Source organism: Leucoraja erinacea, unplaced genomic scaffold (assembly GCF_028641065.1).
Source record: "Leucoraja erinacea ecotype New England unplaced genomic scaffold, Leri_hhj_1 Leri_60S, whole genome shotgun sequence".
NCBI lineage: Eukaryota > Metazoa > Chordata > Chondrichthyes > Rajiformes > Rajidae > Leucoraja > Leucoraja erinaceus.
In genome coordinates this window covers 584,160-605,715 of record NW_026576520.1, presented here as the reverse complement: position 1 = coordinate 605,715, position 21,556 = coordinate 584,160, and the positions used below count along the sequence as shown (strand labels likewise).

Sequence of the window (21,556 nt, the reverse complement as noted above, 5' to 3'; positions counted from 1 at the left end):
AATGGGAGAAGCCAGAGGGTAATGGTGGATGGCTGTTTGTCAGGTTGGAGGCAGGTGACTAGTGGGGTGCCTCAGGGATCTGTGTTGGGTCCTTTGTTGTTTGTCATGTACATCAATGATCTGGATGAAGGGGTGGTAAATTGGATTAGTAAGTATGCAGATGATACTAAGATAGGTGGTGTTGTGGATAATGAAGTAGATTTCCAAAGTCTACAGAGAGATTTAGGCCATTTGGAAGAATGGGCTGAAAAATGGCAGATGGAGTTTAATGCTGATAAGTGTGAGGTGCTACATCTTGGCAGGACAAATCAAAATAGGACGTACATGGTAAATGGTAGCGAATTGAGGAATGCAGTTGAACAGAGGGATCTAGGAATAACTGTGCATAGTTCCCTGAAGGTGGAATCTCATGTAGATAGGGTGGTAAAGAAAGCTTTTGGTACGCTAGCCTTTATAAATCAGAGCATTGAGTATAGAAGTTGGGATGTAATATTAAAATTGTACGAGGCATTGGTGAGGCCAATTCTGGAGTATGGTGTACAATTTTGGTCGCCTAATTATAGGAAGGATGTCATCAAAATAGAGAGAGTGCAGAGGAGATTTACTAGAATGTTGCCTGGGTTTCAACAACTAAGTTACAGAGAAAGGTTGAACAAGTTAGGTCTTTATTCTTTGGAGCGCAGAAGGTTAAGGGGGGACTTGATAGAGGTCTTTAAAATGATGAGAGGGATAGACAGAGTTGATGTGGACAAGCTTTTCCCTTTGAGAATAGGGAAGATTCAAACAAGGGGACATGACTTCAGAATCAAGGGACAGAAGTTTAGGGGTAACATGGGGGGGAACTTCTTTACTCAGAGAGCGGTGGTGGCTGTGTGGAATGAGCTTCCAGTGGAAGTGGTGGCAGCAGGTTCGATTTTATCATTTAAAAATAAATTGGATAGGCATATGGATGGGAAGGAAATGGAGGGTTATGGTCTGAGTACAGGTAGATGGGACTAGGGGAAAATAAGTGTTCGGCACGGACTTGTAGGGCCGAGATGGCCTGATTCCGTGCTGTAATTGTTATATGGTTATATGGTTATATGATATGGGAGAAGGCAGGAACTGGGTGCTGATTTTGGATGATGACCCATGATCAAATTGAATGGTGGTGCTGGCTGAAAGGGCTGAATGGCCTCCTCCTCCACCTACTTTCTATGTTTCTATGTTTCTTCACTGATGATAGAGACCAAACTAGGACTGTGTGTATGAAAGAACTGCAGGTGCTGGTTTAAACCATAGATAGGCACAAAAGCCGGAGAAACTTAGCGGGACACTCAGGGCCTCAGGAGAGAAGGAATGGGTGACTTCTCGGGTCGAGACCCATTGTCCGAAACGTCACCCATTCCTTCTCTCCAGATATGCTGCCTGTCCCACAGAGTTACTCCAGTTTTTTCTGCCTATCTAGACTGGTTCACACAAAGGGCTGGAATCTTGAGCAAAACACAAAGTGCTGGAGGAATGTGCCTGTGTCTGCAATTCACTGCAATTTCTTACGATCTTGGAAGGACCTCTTCCCAAAGAATAAATGGCTTTTTTTAGAGATGCAGCATGGAGACAGGCCCTTCGGCCCACCAGTCCATGCTGACCAGCGATCTCCCGACACCAGCACTATCCTACACACAGGAGTTGAGTATAGGAGCAAAGAGGTCCTCCTGCAGTTGCACAGGGCCCTAGTGAGACCACACCTGGAGTATTGTGTGCAGTTTTGGTCCCCTAATTTGAGGAAGGACCTTCTTGCTATTGAGGGAGTGCAGCGTAAGTTTACAAGGTTAATTCCCGGGATGGCGAGACTGTCATACGTTAATAGAATGGAGCAGCTGGGCTTGTACACTCTGGAGTTTAGAAGGATGAGAGGGTATCTCATTGAAACAGATAAGATTGTTAAGGGCTTGGACATGCTAGAGGCAGGAAACATGTTCCCGATGTTGGGGGAGTCCAGAACCAGGGGCCACAGTTTAAGAATAAGGAGTAAGCCACTTAGAACGGAGACGAGGAAACACTTTTTCTCACAGACAGTGGTGAGTCTGTGGAATTCTCTGCCTCAGAGGGCGGTGGAGGCAGGTTCTCTGGATGCTTTCAAGAGAGAGCTGGATAGGGCTCTTGAAGATAGCGGAGTGAAGGGGATATGGGGAGAAGGCAGGAACGGGGTACTGATTGGGGATGATCAGCCATGATCACATTGAATGGCGGTGCTAGCTCGAAGGGCCGAATGGCCTACTCCTGCACCTATTGTCTATTGGCCAGTCGCACCACAGCCACTCCCTCTACTACCCTCTCCCATCGGGTAAGAGGTACAGAAGTGGTACACAAGTGAGACAACGCACACCTTCAGATTCAGAGGCAACTGAACCATCCTCGCACCAACTAGAGAGCGGTCCTCACCTCCCATCTACTTTGATGACCCTCAGACTATCCTTGATCGGAGCTTGCCCTCTTTACCTTGCACTAAACATTAATCCCTTCTCATGTATCTGCACACTGCAAATGGCTCGATTGTAATCAGGTATTGTATTTCTGCTGACTGGTACATGTCTACTCCTGCACCTAATTTCTACAATAGACAATAGGCACTGGAGTAGGCCATTTGACCCTTCGAACCAACACCGCCATTCAATGTGATCATGGCTGATCATCTCCGCTATTTTTAAGAGCCCTATCTGGCTCTCTCTTGAAAGTATCCAGAGAACCTGCCTCCACCGCCCTCTGAGGCAGAGAATTCCACAGACTCACAACTCTCTGTGAGAAACAGTGTTTCCTTATCTCCATTCTAAACGGTTTACTCCTTATTCTTAAACTGTGTGACCCCTGGTTCTGGACTCCCCCTACATCGGGAACATGTTTCCTGCCTCTAGTGTGTTCAAGCCCTTAACAATCTTATATGTTTCAATGAGATAGCCTCTCATCCTTCTAAACTCCAGAGTGTACAAGCCCAGCCGCTCCATTCTCTCAGCATATGACAGTCCCGCCACCCCGGGAATTAACCTTGTAAACCTAAGCTGCACTCCCTCAATAGCAAGAATCTCCTTCCTCAAATTAGGGGACCAAAACTGCACACAATACTCCAGGTGTGGTCTCACTAGGGCTCTGTACAACTGTAAAAGGACCTCTTTGCTCCTATATTCGATTCCTCGTGTTATAAATGCCCGCTGTACCTGCATGCTTACTTTCATCGACTGATGTACAAGGACCCCCAGATCCCATTGTACTTCCCCATTTAGATAGTAATCTACCTTCCTGATTTTCTACCAAAGTGGATAACCTCACATTTATCCACATTAAACTTCATCTGCCATGCATCTGCCCACTCCCACAACCTGCCCAATCACCCTGCAATCTCATAGCATCGTCCTCACAGTTCACACTGCCACCCAGCTTTGTGTCATCTGCAAATTTGCTAATGTTACTTTGGATCCCTTCATCCAAATCATTGATGTGCATTGTAAATAGCTGCGGACCCAGCACCGAGCTTTGCGGTACCCCACTAGTCACTGCCTGCCATTCTGAAAGGGACCCGTTAATCCCTACTCTTTGTTTCCTGTCTGCCAACCACTTCTCTATCATGTCAGCACTCTACCCCCAATACCATGTGCCCTAAGTTTGCCCACTAATCGCCTATGCGGGACCTTATCAAATGCTTTCTGAAAGTCCAGGTACATTACATCCACTGGTTCTCCCTTGTCCATTTTCCTAGTTACATCTTCAAAATGATTTCCCCTTCGTAAATCCATGCTGACTCAGACCGATCCTGTTACTGCTATCCAAATGTTCGGCTATCTCATCTTTTATTATTGACTCCAGCATCTTCCCCACCACCGATGTCAGGCTAACTGGTCTATAATTCCACGTTTTCTCTCTCCCGCCTTTCTTAAAAAGTGGGATAACATTAGCTACCCTCCAATCCACAGGAACTCATCCTGAGTCTATAGAACATTGGAAAATGATCACCAATGCATCCACGATTTCTAGAGCCACTTCCCTAAGTACCCTGGGATGCAGACCATCAGGCCCAGGGGATTTATCAGCCTTCAGTCCCATCAGTCTATCCAACACCATTTCCTGCCTAATGTGGATTTCCTTCAGGTCCTCCGTCACCCCAGATCCTCTGGTCACTACTATATCAGGAAGATTGTTGTTGTCCTCCTTAGTGAAGAGGCGCTGTCTTTCCCAACTTGACACCATTTCGAAAATGGTCCTTGATGATGCTGCTGGCCTTGCTGAGACAGCCAACAAGATACTCTCTCCAACCAGGATGAAGGACAGACAGCAGCTCAGGGCATGAGTGCGGGGGGTGCAGCGCGATCACGGAGTCATACAGCACCAAGAAACCAGGGCCTTCGACCCACCATGTCCAATGATCCAATGGTTCTTTATTGATCATGAGTATTGAGGTACAGTGAATTTCATTGCTGTTTCATTGCAGTACAAGTATCACATAACATAAGCATACAATAGACAATAGACAATAGGTGCAGGAGTAGGCCATTCGGCCCTTCGAGCCAGCACCGCCATTCAATGTGATCATGGCTGATCATCCACAATCAGTACCCTGTTCCTGCCTTCTTCCCATATCCCCTGACTCCGCTATCTTTAAGAGCCCTATCAAGCTCTCTCTTGAAAGTATCCAGAGATCCGGCCTCCACCGCCCTCTGAGGCAGAGAATTCCACAGACTCACCACTCTCTGTGAGAAAAAATGTTTCCTCATCTTCGTTCTAAATGGCTTACCCCTTATTCTTAAACTGTGGCCCTGGTTCTACACTCCCCCAACATCGGGAACATGCGTGTCCGAACCCTTAATATTCTTATATGTTTCTATAAGATCCCGTCGCATCCTTCTAAATTCCAGTGTATTCCAGAGAGCTAGATAGGGCTCTTAAAGATAGCGGAGTCAGGGGATATGGGGAGAAGGCAGGAACGGGGTACTGATTGGGGATGATCAGCCATGATCACATGGTGCTGGCTCGCAGGGCCGAATGGCCTCCTCCTGCACCTATTGTCTACAAATGCCACCCCTCAGATTCCTAGGTCTAGGTAGCTCGGAGCTTATTTGGAGATTGTACTGTTTAATGGCATGGTGACTGCAGGGCAGAAGCTGTTCCTGAACCAGTTTTCAGACTCTTGGTTTAAACCGGCATCTGCAGTTCCTTCCCAAATAATCCCTTTAGAAAGGAGCTGACTTGATTGCGAGCTGTTAAATTTAGCTGGTGCATTGGCATCTCGCCTGTAAAGCAATACGTCTATATTTAGTGACCATAGCTCTGCAGGTCCCGGGGCCAGTGTACGGGGAAGGGAACTAACTGCAGGTTAGCTGCTTTAAACCGCATATGGACACACAGATGCTGGAGTAACTCAGCGGGACAGGCAGCCAGCATCTCTGGAGAGAAAGGCTGGGCGACGTTTCAGGTCGAGACCCTTCTTATAGACTGAATGTTTAAGAAACAACTGCAGATGCTGGGGGGGAAAAAAAATCTTTGGTCTACCTTCTGCAGACTGATGTCAGGGGAGAGGAGAGATAAGGAAGTTCCAGGAGTGAAAACAGGGGCAAAGGGGAAGTGGAACAAGGAAAGTGTAGAATAGGGCGTTGTTAAGCTGGGAGATGGCAACATGTAGTCGGAGACAGTCGGAGAACTGGGATGGAGAGAGGGAGAGAGGGAGGGGGAGGAAGCAAGGGGTTATTTGGCGTTAGAGAAGTCAGTGGCCAAGTGATATATGAGGGAGCAGGGAGCAGTGTGGGGTGGCCGGGCTGGGCTGGGCTGGGCTCAGCCTGTCTTACCATGGAAGGTCACCCCGCAGTAAGCGTCGCTGATGTCCTGCTCGATAATCTGCAGCCTCTCGGCGCCAAGGACGAAGACCCGCAGCATCTTGAGCCGGTGCTGACACAGAGACAGACAGCAGTCTCCGCACTCAGTAGCTCACCGCCGCCTCTGCCGCTGCCCGCACTGTCTCCACCCCTCTCTCCCCTCCTTCTCTCGCTCCCTGCCCCTCCCTCTCTCTTTCCCTCCCCTTCCCCTTCTCCCCCCTATTTCTTCCTCCTCTCTCTCTCTCCCCCTCCCTCCCTCCCTGTCTGTCCCTCCCTCTCCGACCCCCTGTCCCTGCTCTTTCTCTCTCTCCCCCTCTCTCCCCCTCCCCCCTCTCTCCCTCCCTCTTTCCCTCCCCCTCTCTCTCCTTCCCACTCCCTCCCTCCCTCACTCCCTCTCTCTCCCTCCCTCTCTGCCTGTCCCTGCTTTCTCTCTCTTCCTCTCTCTCTCCCTCCCCTCCCTCTGCCTCCCCCCCTCTCTCCTCTCTTCCCCCCCCTCTCCTCCCCCTCCCTATTTCTTCCTCCCCTCTCTGCTCCCCCCCCCACCCTCCCTCACTCTCTCCCTCCCCTCCCTCTCTTCCTCCCCTGTCCCTGCTCTTTCTATCTCCCCCTCTCTCCTCTCTCTCCCCTCTCTCTCTCACTGCCTTCTCTCTCCCCTCTCTCTCACTGCCATCTCTCTCTCGCCCTATCGCTCCAATCTCTCCGCTCTCCCCTCCCTCCCCCCTCCCTCTCCCCCATCCGCCCTCCCTCTGCCTCCCTGCCCTACCCCTCCCCCCTCCCCCCACCCCCCTCCTCCCTCCCCCCCTTCTCTCTCCCCCCCTCTCTCCTGTCCCTCCCTGCTGCTCTCTCTCCCTCACAATCGCTGCCCTCCCTGTCCCTGCTTCTCTGACCCCCTCTCTCTCCCCCTTCTCCCCCCCCCTCTCCCTGTCCCTGTCACTTTCACCCTCTCTCTCTCTCTCCTTTCCTTCCTCTATTCTGCCTTTTCTCTTTTAATTCATTCTCTCGCCACCTTTTTTCTCTCCTTTTTCCCCTTCTCTCTTTCACTAATTCCCCCCCCCCCCCCCCCATCTCTTTAACTTTCTCCCTCTCCCTTCTCCCCTGTCTCGTTCCCCCTCTTTAAAACACCTATGTCCTACCCCCCTCGGTCTTTCCTCTCTTTGCCTTTCTCCCCCCCCTCCTCTCCCCCCCCCCCCCCCCCCCCCCCCCCCCCCCCCTACAGAAACAGCGGAGAGGATCTTGGCTGGGAACGCGCTAATGCAGTCAGTATTCAGACTTGGCATTGATCCAGTCCATCTGAGACTGAGTATGGGCAGACCATCCCACTATCGATCTAGCCTGCCGATATCTCTGTCTCATCTCCACTATGTCTCAGCAATTTAACAGCGAGACCTGCAAGGACGTTGCCAGGACTCGAGGGCCTGAGATACAGGGAGAGAGGGTGGGGAGGCTAGGGCTTTATTCACCGAGAGATACAGCGTGGAAACAGGCCCTTCGGCCCAACTCGCCCACACCGTCCAACATGTCTCATCTACACCAGTCCCACCTGCCTGCATTTGGTCCATATCCCTCCAAACCTGTCCTGTCCATGTACTTGTTCAAATGTTTCTTAAACGTTGTGATAGTCCCAGTCTCAACTACCTCCTCTGGCAGCTCGTTCCATACACCCATCACCCTTTGTGTGAAAAGTGACTCCTCAGATTCCTATGAAATCTTTTCCCCTTCAGTTCATCAGTTCAGTTTAGTTTATTGTCACGTGTACCAAGGTACAGTACTCATCAGTGACAATGATGAGTCGGCGTACAGGATGGAGGTGGAGCTGCTCACAGGTTGGTGCAAATCCCACAACCTCATTCTCAACGTGGGAAAAACTAAGGAGATGGTGGTTGACTTCAGGAGGGCGGGAAAACAACACCATACACTTCTGCACATCGACGGAGCTGATGTGGAAAGGGTCAGCAGCGTGAAGTTCCTAGGACTACACCTGTCAGATGACCTGATGTCCACGACCAACACCACAGCACTGGTCAAGAGAGCCCAGCAGCGACTACACCCTCTCTGAAGACTACGTAAAGCAGGTCTCCCCACTACACACCTACGAACTTTTTATAGGGGGACAATCGAGAGCACATTAACCAACGGCATCACTTCCTGGTTCGGGAGCTGCAAGGTGCACGAACGGCACCAACTAGACAGGATTGTGAAGACCGCCAGCAGGATTATTGGTGCTCCACTCCCTTTCCTGCCGGACATATACAGGAAGAGATGCATCAGCAGAGCCATCTCCATCATTAAAGACCCCTACCACCCATCGCATCACATATTCTCCATCCTGCCATCTGGGAAGAGGTACAGGAGCATTAGCTGCAAAACCAGCAGGATGCTCCTCAGCTTCTTCCCGCAGGCTATAAGACTGATAAACGGACTTTGCCCCCTGCCAAAGTATCGCGCACCAACCACCAACCTGGACACACTGCAGCAGAGCCACTGTCGTGCCGCTGCCGATCGGAACGCCTGTTGATGTTTAGTAGAGTGTTAAATTGTTCATGATATATGTATTTTTATTTCTATTTATTTTTAATGCACACTGAATGGACACTGGTTGAGCAACGTTTTTTTGTTTCCTCTGGGTATGTGAATACTCAGGAAATGACAATAAAGATATACAATATAATACAATACAAGGTACAGTAAAAAGTTTTTATTGAGTGCTAACCAGTCAGCAGAAAGACAATACACGATTTACCTTCACCTTAAACCAATGTCCTCTGGTCCTCGATTCCCCTACTCTGCGCAAGCGACTCTGTGCATCTACGCGATCTATTCCTCTCTTGATTCTATACACCTAACATAGAAAATAGGTGCAGGAGGAGGCCATTCGGCCCTTCGAGCCAGCACCGCCATTCATTGTGATCATGGCTGATCGTCCCGTCCCCTATCAATAACCCGTGCCTGCCTTCTCCCCATATCCCTTGACTCCACTAGCCCCTAGAGCTCTATCTAACTCTCTCTTAAATCCATCCAATGATTTGGCCTCCACTGCCCTCTGTGGCAGGGAATTCCACAAATTCACAACTCTCTGGGTGAAAACGTTTTTTCTCACCTCAGTCTTAAATGGCCTCCCCTTTACACTTCCATAAGATCCCTCCTCCTCATCCTCCTGCGCTCCAAGGACCCAACCTGCTCAACCTCTCCCTGTAGCTCAAACCCTCGAGTCCTGGCAACATCTTCTCGGTACACTTTCCAGCTTGGAGCACAGGAGACTGAGGGGTGATCTTATAAAGGTGTGTACAATCATGATGGGTATAGATGGGATAAGTGGACACACCTTTAGAAGGCAGATAAGGAGGAATTTCTTTGGTCACAGGGTGGTGAATCTGTGGAATTCATTGCCACAGAAGGCTGTGGAGGTCCAGTCAATGGATATTTTTAAGGCAGAGATTGACAAATTCTATGGGTGTCCGAGGTTAGGAGGTCCTCTGCCTCAGTGGGCGGTGGAGGCCGGTTCTCTGAATGCTTTCACGAGAGAGTTAGATAGGGCGCTTAACTATAGCGGAATCAAAGGATATGGGGAGAAGGCAGGAACGGGGTACTGATTGTGGATGATCAGTAGAACCAAGATTTTGCCATGTGCCTTTTCATGCCTTTTTTCGATGATTTCACCAGGATAATGCCTTTTTCACGATCAAGTGCCTAAGTCAGTCTTTTTTTGCTGTTTTGCTAAAAGATCGTTCTATTTTCTCTAGTTGTACCGTCATTACAATGATGTTTGCCATGTTAACACGTTAATATTAGTGTTATTGTTAACGTTAACATAGTATAAATTACAAGAAAATTTCCACCACCGGGGCGAAACTTGGTCGTTCATCCGTTCGTGCCGCTGCCCGCTGCTTCGGTCCTCTCCAAGATCTATTTATTGCTTCCAATTTTGCAAACTTCCCGCAAGCTATCACTTCCCCTGAGAAACATGGCGAAACATTAGTGAATGACTTGCAGGATTTCAACAAAGCAACTGACGACATTCGTCAAGTTCCTGGCGATGTAGATAAAGACATACAAGGAAAATGCGAGAGAGTGATTTTTTAGCTAACAAAAAATTTGAAGAAATACAAAACATAACTAAAATTCTCAAAGGCAGTTGTAATGCACAAGATATTGACATGAATCTAGAGCATGTAGCTTGTTTCGGGTATGCACCAGTGACCTCAGCTGAGGTGGAAAGAGTTTTTTCACAACTGAAACATATTCTGTCTGACAGATGGCATAGATCATTTGGAAAAATTGCTAGTAATTATGTGTAACCAGGCAACTTTGGTCATTTAATGTAGTATACCTTTATATTATCATTTTTAACCATATTTTGGTGGTGGCAATACATGCTTTTGTATGCCTGTTTTTTGTCAATAAATGTCTTTTTAGTACCTTTTTTGACATTTTATTCTGCCTTTTTGCCGGCCTATTTCAACTTTTTAGTGCCGAAACATCCTGGTTCTAATAATCAGCCATGAACACATTGAATGGCGGTGCTGGCTCAAAGAGGCGAATGGCCTACTCCTGCAACTATTGTCTAGTGTCTCAGACAGGAAAATGGGGTTGAGAGGGAAAGATAAATCATCCATGATTTAATGGCGAAGTAGACTTGATGGGCCGAATGGCCTTTGGACAGCCTGTTAGACAGTGAACACTTCCACATCGGTGAGACCAAATATAGACAGGACGATCGTTTAGCTGAACACCTTTGTTCAGTCTGCCTGAACCGACCTGATCACTCAGTTGCTCAGCACTTCAACTCCCCCTCACATTCCCACACTGACCTTTCTGTCCTGGGCCTCCTCCACTGTCAGAGTGAGGCCCAGTGCAAATTGGAGGAACAGCACCGCATCCAGATTCAGATTCAGATTCAATTTAATTGTCATTGTCAGTGTACAGTACAGAGACAACGAAATGCATTACAATAATATCTTATTTATATAGCACATTTTTAGTCAACTTGCATTGACCCCAAAGTGCTTCACATAATTACATTACATTTACACACAGGCAAAGGTGGGTGAAGTGTCTTGCCCCAAGGACACAACGACAGTATGCACTCCAAGCGGGATTCGAACCGGCTACCTTCCGGTCGCCAGCCGAACACTTAGCCCATTGCGCCATCTGTCGTCCCATTTCGCATATTTCGCTTGGGCAGCTTACACCCCAGCCGTATTCTCCCCCAGAGATGCTGCCTGGCCCGCAGAGTCATTCCAGCATTTTGTGTCTATCTTCAGTATGAATATTAATTTCTCTATCTTCATGTAACCCTTGCATCCCTTCTCTCTCTGTCCCTCCCCCACCCAATTCGTGTCAGTTTCACTGTCATCTTGTTGAGTTTCATTGTCTGTAACCCGTTTTCACCTAGCTCACAGCTAACAATGGCTTGTCTCCTTTCTCACCGTTACTTTTTTGCATATCTTTCATTCATTTGTTCTATATCTCTCGACATCACCGTCTATATCTCTCGTTTCCCTCTCCCCTGACTCTCAGTCTGAAGAAGGATCTCGGCCCGATACATCACCTATTCCTTTTCTCCAGAGATGCTGCATGACCCGCTGAGTTACTCCAGCTTTTTGTATCTATCTTCGTGATGATGGCCAATATGGTTTTGCGACACATATTGGAACAAAGAGTACTGGCATCCACTTCCCTACTCTGCATTTTGAATAAGGGATGTTATATTTCCTCGACTTAGTTTAAGTTCAGATTCACTTGTGCCACATTTGTCGGCACTAGGCCTGTACTCGCTGGAGTTTAGAAGAATGAGGGGGGACCTCATTGAAACTTACCGAGCAGTGAAAGGCCTGGATAGAGTGGATGTGGAGAGGATATTTCCACTAGTGGGAGAGTCTAGGACTAGAGGTTATAGCCTCGGTCTTAAAGGACGGAGATGATGTGTTCGGTGTAAACCAGCATCTGCAGTTCCTTCCTATACAATACAATACCTTTATTTGTCATTTGAACCTCACATGAGGTTCAAACGAAATGTAGTTTCTGCAGCCATACAATAAAAGAACCAAAACACACACCAACACTATTCACATAAACATCCATCACAGTGGCTCTCTTCCTCACTGTGATGGAAGGCAAAGTTCTTGTCTCTCCCCTGCACTCCATTTCCCTCCTGAAGTCGAGGTCAATGCCCCCTTTCTTCACAGTATGAATATTGAATTCTCTAACTACAAGTAACCCTTGCATCCCCTCTCTCTCCGTCCCTCCCCCACCCATCATTGTACTAGTTTCACTGTCATCTTGTTGAGTCTCATTGTCTGTAACCCATTTTCCTCTACCCCACAGCTACCAATGGCCTTTTTCCTTTATCATTGCTACATTTTTGCATATCTTTCATTCATTTGTTCTATATCTCACTACATCACCGTCTGTATCTCTGGTTTCCCTCTCTCCTGACTCTCAGTCTGAAGAAGGGTCTCAACCTTCTTAAGGGGTTGGACAGGCTAGATGCAGGAAGATTGTTCCCGATGTTGGGGAAGTCCAGAACTAGGGGTCACAGTTTGAGGATAAGGGGGAAGTCTTTTAGGACCGAGATGAGAAAAACATTTTTCACACGGAAAGTGGTGAATCTCTGGAATGCTCTGCCACGGAAGGTAGTCGAGGCCAGTTCATTGGCTATATTTAAGAGGGAAGGTACACAAAAATCCTGGAGAAGCTCAGCGGGTGCAGCAGCATCTATGGAGCGAAGTAAATAGGCGACGTTTCGGGCCAAAACCCTTCTTCGGTTAGACATGGCCCTGGTGGCTAAAGGTATCAGGGGGTATGGAGAGAAGGCAGGTACAGGATAACCATATAACAACCATATAACAATTACAGCACGGAAACAGGCCATCTCGGCCCTACAAGTCCGTGCCGAACAACTTTTTTCCCTTAGTCCCACCTGCCTGCACTCATACCATAACCCTCCATTCCCTTCTCATCCATATGCCTATCCAATTTATTTTTAAATGATACCATCGAACCTGCCTCCACCACTTCCACTGGAAGCTCATTCCACACCGCTACCACTCTCTGAGTAAAGAAGTTCCCCCTCATATTCCCCCTAAACTTCTGTCCCTTAATTCTGAAGTCATGTCCTCTTGTTTGAATCTTCCCTATTCTCAAAGGGAAAAGCTGATCCACATCAACTCTGTCTATCCCTCTCATCATTTTAAAGACCTCTATCAAGTCCCCCCTTAACCTTCTGTGCTCCAGAGAATAAAGACCTAACTTATTCAACCTTTCTCTGTAACTTAGTTGTTGAAACCCAGGCAACATTCTAGTAAATCTCCTCTATACTCTCTCTATTTTGTTGACATCCTTCCTATAATTGGGCGACCAAAATTGTACACCATACTCCAGATTTGGTCTCACCAATGCCTTGTACAATTTTAACATTACATCCCAGCTTCTATACTCAATGCTCTGATTTATAAAGGCTAGCATACCAAAATCTTTCTTTACCACCCTATCTATATGAGATTGCACCTTCAAGGAACTATGCACGGTTATTCCCAGATCCCTCTGTTCAACTGTATTCTTCAATTCCCTACCATTTACCATGTACGTCCTATTTTGATTTGTCCTGCCAAGGTGTAGCACCTCACATTTATCAGCATTAAACTCCATCTGCCATCTTTCAGCCCATTTTTCCAAATGGCCTAATTCACTCTGTAGACTTTGAAATGAAATGAAATGAAATGATTCAATTTATTGTCATTGTCAGTGTACAGTACAGAGACAACGAAATGCATTTTTAGCATCTCCCTTGAAAGGGAGACACAGGGCGTCGCGGTGTGCCCGCGCCTGCCGCCGTACATTCCATTACAGGCAAAGGTGGGTGAAGTGTCTTGCCCAAGGACACAACGACAGTATGCACTCCAAGCGGGATTTGAACCGGCTACCTTCCGGTCGCCAGCCGAACTCTTGGAAATCCTCTTCATTATCCACAACACCCCCTATCTTGGTATCATCTGCATACTTACTAATCCAATTTACCACACCTTCATCCAGATCATTGATGTACATGACAAACAACAAAGGACCCAACACCGATCCCTGAGGCACCCCACTAGTCACCTGCCTCCAACCCAACAAACAACCATCCACCATTACCCTCTGGCTTCTCCCATTCAGCCACTGTTGAATCCATCTTGCTACTCCTGCATTTATACCCAACAGTTGAACCTTCTTAACCAACCTTCCATGAGGAACCTTGTCAAAGGCCTTACTAAAGTCCATATAGACAACATCCACTGCTTTACCCTCGTCAATTTCCCTAGTAACCTCTTCAAAAAATTCAAGAAGATTAGTCAAACATGACATTCCAGGCACAAATCAATGCTGACTGTTCCTAATCAGACCCTGTTTATCCAGATGCTTATATATATTATCTCTAAGTATCTTTTCCATTAATTTGCCCACCACTGAAGTCAAACTAACAGGCCTATAATTGCTTGGTTTACTCTTAGAACCCTTTTTAAACACTGGAACAACATGCGCAGTACGCCAATCCTCGGGGACTATTTCCGTTTCTAATGACATTTGAAATATTTCTGTCATAGCCCCGACTATTTCTACACTAACTTCCCTCAATGTCCTAGGGAATATCCTGTTAGGACCTGGAGACTTATCCACTTTTATATTTTTCAAAGTATCTTTTACTTTGAAACTCATAGTATCCATGATAGGATACTGAGTTGGATGATCAGCCATGATCATATTGAATGGCGGTGCAGGCTCGAAGGGCCGAATGGCCTAATCCTGCTCCTATTGTCTATGTTTCTATGTTTTTAACCCAGAAACGTCACCCATTCCTTCTCTCCAGAGATGCTGCCTGAATGACCCACTGAGTTACTCCAGCATTTTGTGTATGTCGTACCAGCATCTGCATTTCCTTCCCTTTTTTTAAAATGTACTCTTTTATTGGCATTCCACAGCAAACACATTCCCATTCAGGTATCAGTATAATGCTATATGTATACATCATCCACTTATGCTAGTCTTCAATTGCCTCTTTTTGAGATTTGTACAAAACAAATATAGAAACAAGAACACAGTAAAAACTACGAACACTGAGGGAGTGATCCTTTCTTTACCATATAATTAGGTATGTTACAAAACTTACCTTCAGCGGCGCTGCAGTTCTGTCACTGGCCCTGTGCACGACTTTGGCGCCTCTGAGAGGGGGGCGGGTTTAAAATGCCGTTTTTCTCCAGCCTGTTGAAATCGATCTTTGTCAGGCTGTTTAGTTGCTGAAGAAAAATCGATCCGACTGCCGTTTTATCAAGTTTATTAAAATTAGCGCTGGATAATTTAATAGCAGGAGTAAAATTTAAATCATCTTCTAAAGCCGTGAACGGCGACAACGGAACGGATCTCACGCACGGGACAAAGCAAGATAAGCGGATTACTTTTACATATAAACTTACTTCTTAGGATGCCTTTAATCAAACTTTCACGTTGCGAAAAGGTGACTTAGGACCCATACGATCCGGCAGTGTTTTTCCTGCCGATATGGGTTTAAAATCACCACAACCGCAACGTTCCAATCGATCGCGTTCCACAAAATCCCACTCGCAAGATGATGAAAATGGCCATTAATTTATGGAAATTAAACACTAAATTCCTTCCATTTGGCCTATAAATTCATGACAATGAGATTTTAAAATCATGTTATATTGTGAATTCTTGTGTGAATGTTATTTGGACACTTAGGCTATTTAAAAATGTTAACCTTTTATTAAGAAATGGATAGATGTTTAGATCTAGTAATTGAATTTTGTAATTAGCTACAATTAATTAACTAACTAATTTTATGCTTTAATTTCAGGTCATCCAAGTAGGATTGTTTCATATTTGTTTCAGAATGCTTCCATCTATAATAACTGAAAATTTCATTCAGTTCTCTTAATTTTTAAGAAAGTTATGGGCTTTTGACTGTCCTCGATCACAGCTTTTGAGTTAAGTCAATGGAAAAGCAATAGAGAACAAGATGCTAATTTCCGAGTATGAAAATGGCCATAACTTTTTTAATACTGAAGATATGAAAGCCAATTAGGTGTCAAATTAAACTTTCTTTTATGCTTTATCTGATGGGATAAATTGCAGACTTGATTTTTTTAATCTCAAAATTTTGTAACATTGCTAATATAATCTGGCCTATGAGGCGTTACATAGTTAACCCAATTTTCCCAGTGTGACACAAATAAATCCAGTTTTAACATATGCTGTTATTTTTTCAATTTTATAAATATCCATTGTGATGTCCATCCATGCATTCAGAGTTGGGCTCTCCTGTCATAACCATTTCCTTGTGAGAGCTTTTTTACCAGCTACCATCAATATATTCAGTAAGTATTTGTCTTTTTTCCGCCAGTCTTCAGGTATGAGTCCAAAAAAACAAGGTAAATAGACAATAGACAATAGGTGCAGCCAGGAGTAGGCCATTCAGCCCTTCGAGCCAGCACCGCCATTAAATGTGATCTTCCCCAATCAGTACCCCGTTCCTGCCTTCTCCCCCCATATCCCCTGACTTCGTTATCTTTAAGAGCCCTATCTAGCTCTCTCTTGAAAGTATCCAGGGAACCGGCCACCGGCAGGGAATTCCACAGACTCACAACTCTCTGTGAGAAAAAGTGTTTCCTCGTCTCCGTTCTAAGTGGCTTACTCCTTATTCTTAAACTGTGTGGCCCCTGGTTCTGGACTCCCCCAACATCGGGACATGTTTCCTGCCTCTAGTGTGTCTTTCTCTCCAGGGGCACATGACATCTAAAAACGTCTTGTAAGGCATCATGTAACTCTCTCCAGACATTTTTAATAACAGGGCAATCCCAGAGAACATGGTAATGAACTGCCTTTAAATTGCCACATTTTCTCCAACAAACTGGAGCGTTTGCAGTTCCCTTGTTACCTACTCTGGTACCATTTGGCCCACGTTGCATCGAACCCGCCAACTGGGGAACAGCCACAGCTGTGGCAGTGCGGTTATTCTCGCTTCTTGCTTTCCCTGACTACCACTCTGTTTGCTTGTCATCAGACAATGACTGCGATAATCGATGGCTCAGTTCCGGCTGAGTCAGCCTAGTGTGCTGCATGGCACACACACACACACACACATAGTTAAAGAACAATGGCCTTCTCACACACCACAATAGAGGCATAGAGTGATATACAGTGTGGAAACAGGCCCTTCGGCCCAACTCGCCCATACTGGCCCAACAATGGCCCAGCTACACTAGTCATAGTGATATACAGCGTGGAAACAGGCCCTTCGGCCCAACTCGCCCATACTGGCCCAACAATGTCCCAGCTACACTAGTCATGGAGTGATACAGTGTGGAACCAGGCCCTTCGGCCCAAGTCGCCCATACTGGCCCAACAGTGTCCCAGCTACACTAGTCATAGAGTGATATACAGTGTGGAAACAGGCCCTTCGGCCCAACTTGCCCATACTGGCTCAACAATGTCCCAGCTACACTAGTCATAGAGAGTGATACAGTGTGGAAACAGGCCCTTCGGCCTAAGTTGCCCACACCGACTCAACAATGTCCCAGCTACACTAGTCCCACCTGCCTGCGTTTGGTCCATATCCCTCCAACCCTGTCCTATCCATGTACCTGTCTAACTGCTCCTTAAATGTTGGGATAGTCCTAGCCTCAACTACCTCCTCTGGCAGTTCGTTCCATACACCCACCACCCTCTGTGTGAAAATGTTACCCCTCAGATTCCTATTAAATCTTTTCCCCTTTATGTCCTCTGGTCCTCTATTCCCCTACTCTGGGCAAGAGACTCTTGTGCATCTACCCGACCTATTCCTCTCATGATTTTATACACCTCATCCTCCTTTTCCTCCTACACTCCAAATACATAGAAACATAGAAACATAGAAATTAGGTGTAGGAGTAGGCCATTCGGCCCTTCGAGCCTGCACCGCCATTCAATATGATCATGGCTGATCATCCAACTCAGTATCCCGTACCACCCGTATAAGTTTTTATAACATCCCCTCTCAGTCTCCTAAATTCTAGAGAGTATAAACCAAGTCTATCCAGTCTTTCTTCATAAGACAGTCCTGACATCCCAGGAATCAGTCTGGTGAACCTTCTCTGCACTTCCTCTATGGCAATAATGTCCTTCCTCAGATTTGGAGGTACAGGTTGGTAGGTTTAAGGAGAAGGGGAAAGATTTAATAGGAATCTGAGGGGTAACTTTTTCACACTGACTGCAAAGGTTTTTATAGATATGTGAAAAGAAAGAGATTAGTTAAAAGAAATGTAGGTCCCTTGCAGTCAGAAACAGGTGAATTGATCATGGGGAACAAGTATATGGCAGACCAATTGAATAACTACTTTTGTTCCATCTTCACTAAGGAAGACATAAATAATCTGCCGGAAAAAGCAGGGGAACCGCGGGTCAAAGGAGATGGAGGAACTGAGTGAAATCCAGGTTAGCTGGGAAGTGGTGTTGGGTAAATTGAATGGAATAAGGGCCGATAAATCCTCAGGGCCAGATTGGCTGCATCCCAGAGTACTTAAGGAAGTAGTTCCAGAAATAGTGGATGCATTAGTGATAATTTTTCAAAACTCTTTAGATTCTGGAGTAGTTCCTGAGGATTGGAGGGTAGCTAATGTAACCCCGCTTTTTAAGAAGGGAGGGAGAGAAAATACGGGGAATTACAGACCAGTTAGTCTAACACCGGTAGTGGGGAAACTGCTAGAGTCAGTTATTAAAGATGGGATAGCAGCACATTTCGAAAGTGGTGAAATCATTGGACAAAGTCAGCATGGATTTACGAATCTTATAGAATTTTTCGAGGATGTAACTAGTAGAGTGGATAAGGGAGAACCAGTAGATGTGTTATATCTGGACTTTCAGAAGGCTTTCGACAAGGTCCCACATAAGAGATTACAGTACAATACAACAATACAATACCATTTATTTGTCATTTGAACCTCACAAATTTGGTTTCTGCAGCCTTACAAGAAAAGAACCAAGACACACACCAACACAATTTACACAAACATCCATCACAGTGAATCTCCTGCTCACTCTGATGGAAGGCAAAGTCTTGTCTCTCCCCTGCTCTCCATTCCTCTCCCGAAGTCAAAGTCAAAGCCGCCGGCTGGCGCTAGCAAGTCCCACGGCCATTTAAAGCTGCGCTGGGCGATGTAAGGCCCTGCTCCAGGTCACTTTCAACCCCGCAATTCGGGCGGGAGAAGTCGCCGTTGCCGGTGCCCCGCAAAGCAGTCTCCCACCGGGTTGGGTCGCAGCAGCAGACAAACTTAAAGCACACGGTATTGGGGGTTCAGTATTGATGTGGATAGAGAACTAGCTGGCAGACAGGAAGCAAAGAGTAGGAGTAAACGGGTCCTTTTCACAATGGCAGGCAGTGACTAGTGGGGTACCGCAAGGCTCAGTGCTGGGACCCCAGCTCTTTACAATATATATTAATGACTTGGATGAGGGAATTGAAGGCAACATCTCCAGGTTTACGGATGACACTAAGCTGGGGGGCAGTGTTAGCTGTGAGGAGGATGCTAGGAGACTGCAAGGTGACTTGGATAGGCTGGGTAAATGGGCAAATGTTTGGCAGATGCAGTATAATGTGGATAAATGTGAGGTTATCCACCTTGGTGGCAAAAACAGGAAAGCAGAGTATTATCTAAATGGTGGCCGATTAGGAAAAGGGGAGATGCAACGAGACCTGGGTGTCATGGTACACTAGTCATTGAAAGTAGGCATGCAGGTGCAGCAGGCAGTGAAGAAAGCAAATGGTATGTTAGCATTCCTAGCAAAAGGATTTGAGTATAGGAGCAGGGAGGTTCTACTGCAGTTGTACAGGGTCTTGATGAGACCACACCTGGAGTATTGAGTACAGTTTTGGTCTCCAAATCTGAGGAAGGACATTATTGCCATAGAGGGAGTGCAGAGAAGGTTCACCAGACTGATTCCTGGGATGTCAGGACTTTCATATGAAGAAAGACTGGATAGACCCGACTTATACTCGCTCAGAGATTGAGGGGGGATCTTATAGAAACTTACAAAATTCTTAAGGGGTTGGACAGGCTAGTTGCAGGAAGATTGTTCCCGATGTTGGGGAAGTCCAGGACAATGGGTCACAGCTTAAGGATAAGGAGGAAATCCTTTAAGACCGAGATGAGAAAAACATTTTTCACACGGAGAGTGGTGAATCTCTGGAACTCTTCTGCCACAGAGGGTAGTTGAGGCCAGTTCATGGGCTATATTTAAGAGGGAGTTAGATGTGGCCCATGTGGCTAAAGACATCAGGGGGTATGGAGAGAAGGCAGGTACAGGATACTGAGTTGGATGATCAGCCATGATCATATTGAATGGCGGTGCAGGCTCGAAGGGCCGAATGGCCTACTCCTGCACCTATTGTCTATGTTTCTATGTATGCAGCGTCTTGACGGCGTACACCTAGCGTGTAGCGTTGATGCGATGACGTCACCGCCCGGCGTGCCATTGCACGATGACATCACTGCCCGATGTGGTGCGATGTCCAAATTCAGTCGGCACGCCTCCTGCCCAGCTGATTGGTGAGTTTGACGTAAATTACGTCACGGGTGAACTTTGCGCGTACTTACCACGTACTTAGTGCGTACTTAGCGCGTACTCAGCGCGAACTCCGCTTCCGTTTGGCCGCGCTAGACGCATGCAATCACATGCTGGTGGGACAAGCCTTTTAAAGAAGGACTCAAAGAAGACATGAAAGGCAAACTAAAAGATCTGAAGCAAGAAATTTCCCATAAACTTTCTGCTAACTCTCAAACAAATCCACGCCCATGAAACGAGACTAAACAAAGCAGAGACACGAATCGAATCGGCTGAGACAATTAGCATGACTATGAAAAATGGGCTGATTAAATCTATGAAAAAACAGAAAGTCATGCAAGAAAAACGGAGTGATTTGGAAGGACGGTCTAGACGAAATAACATTCGCATCTACGGCGTACCTGAAGAGAAAGGAGGCAAATCCATGTAGAATTTGTGGAGCAACTTTTGGAAACTGAACTCGCAATAACAGCGGACACCAACGCGCGCGGATCCAGCTTTGGCTCGCAAACCGGAACGTAACGCACCACCTAGGTCCATAGTGGTAAATTTCCTGGAGTTTAATACCAAAGAAATGGTATTGAAAAAGGGCTGGGGAAAGAAGGTAATGATTGATGGCGACGTCTATCATTTCAATTCAATTCAATTCAAAGCACTTTATTCGTCCCCGAGGGGCAATTTAAAGGGCGCATTACAGTAGCTTTTTAAAAAGGGACACAATCAACAAACATAAGCAACACACGAAGAGACAAACATTCAAAGCTACCCTCTGCACCGACCAGTCGACCGCACGAGCAGTGACCCGGAAGGCATTCTGCAGCCATACATACAAAACGAAAAAAGACCCGAGACACAACACAATTTACACATACATCCATCACATCGCTGTGATGGAAGGCAAAAAAAAACTTCTCTCTCCCCTGCACTCTCCCCCCCCCCGATGACAGTCAAAGTCAAAGCCCCCGGCTGGCGATGGCGATTGTCCCGCGGCCATTAAAGCCACGTCGGGTGATGCAAGGTCGCGCACTGGGTCTTGGTGTTAGAGCCCCCGGCGTGCGCCCGCAGAGTCCCGCGGCCATTCCAAGCCGCGCGGGGCAGTGATGCAAGGCCCCGCTCCAGATGCT

General features: G+C 46.6%; 1 protein-coding gene across 1 annotated transcript in view; it reads right to left on the bottom strand.

Annotated features, from left to right (window-relative positions):
- LOC129694294 (dysferlin-like) overlaps positions 1–5,985 on the bottom strand; it is a 99,577-nt gene extending 93,592 nt beyond the window's left edge. Inside the window, exon 1 of the mRNA XM_055631004.1 lies at positions 5,814–5,985. Coding sequence (XP_055486979.1) covers positions 5,814–5,901 — 88 coding nt within the window. The 5' untranslated portion in view covers positions 5,902–5,985. The remainder of the gene's footprint in view (positions 1–5,813) is intronic.
- Between the last annotated feature and the right edge of the window lie 15,571 nt (positions 5,986–21,556).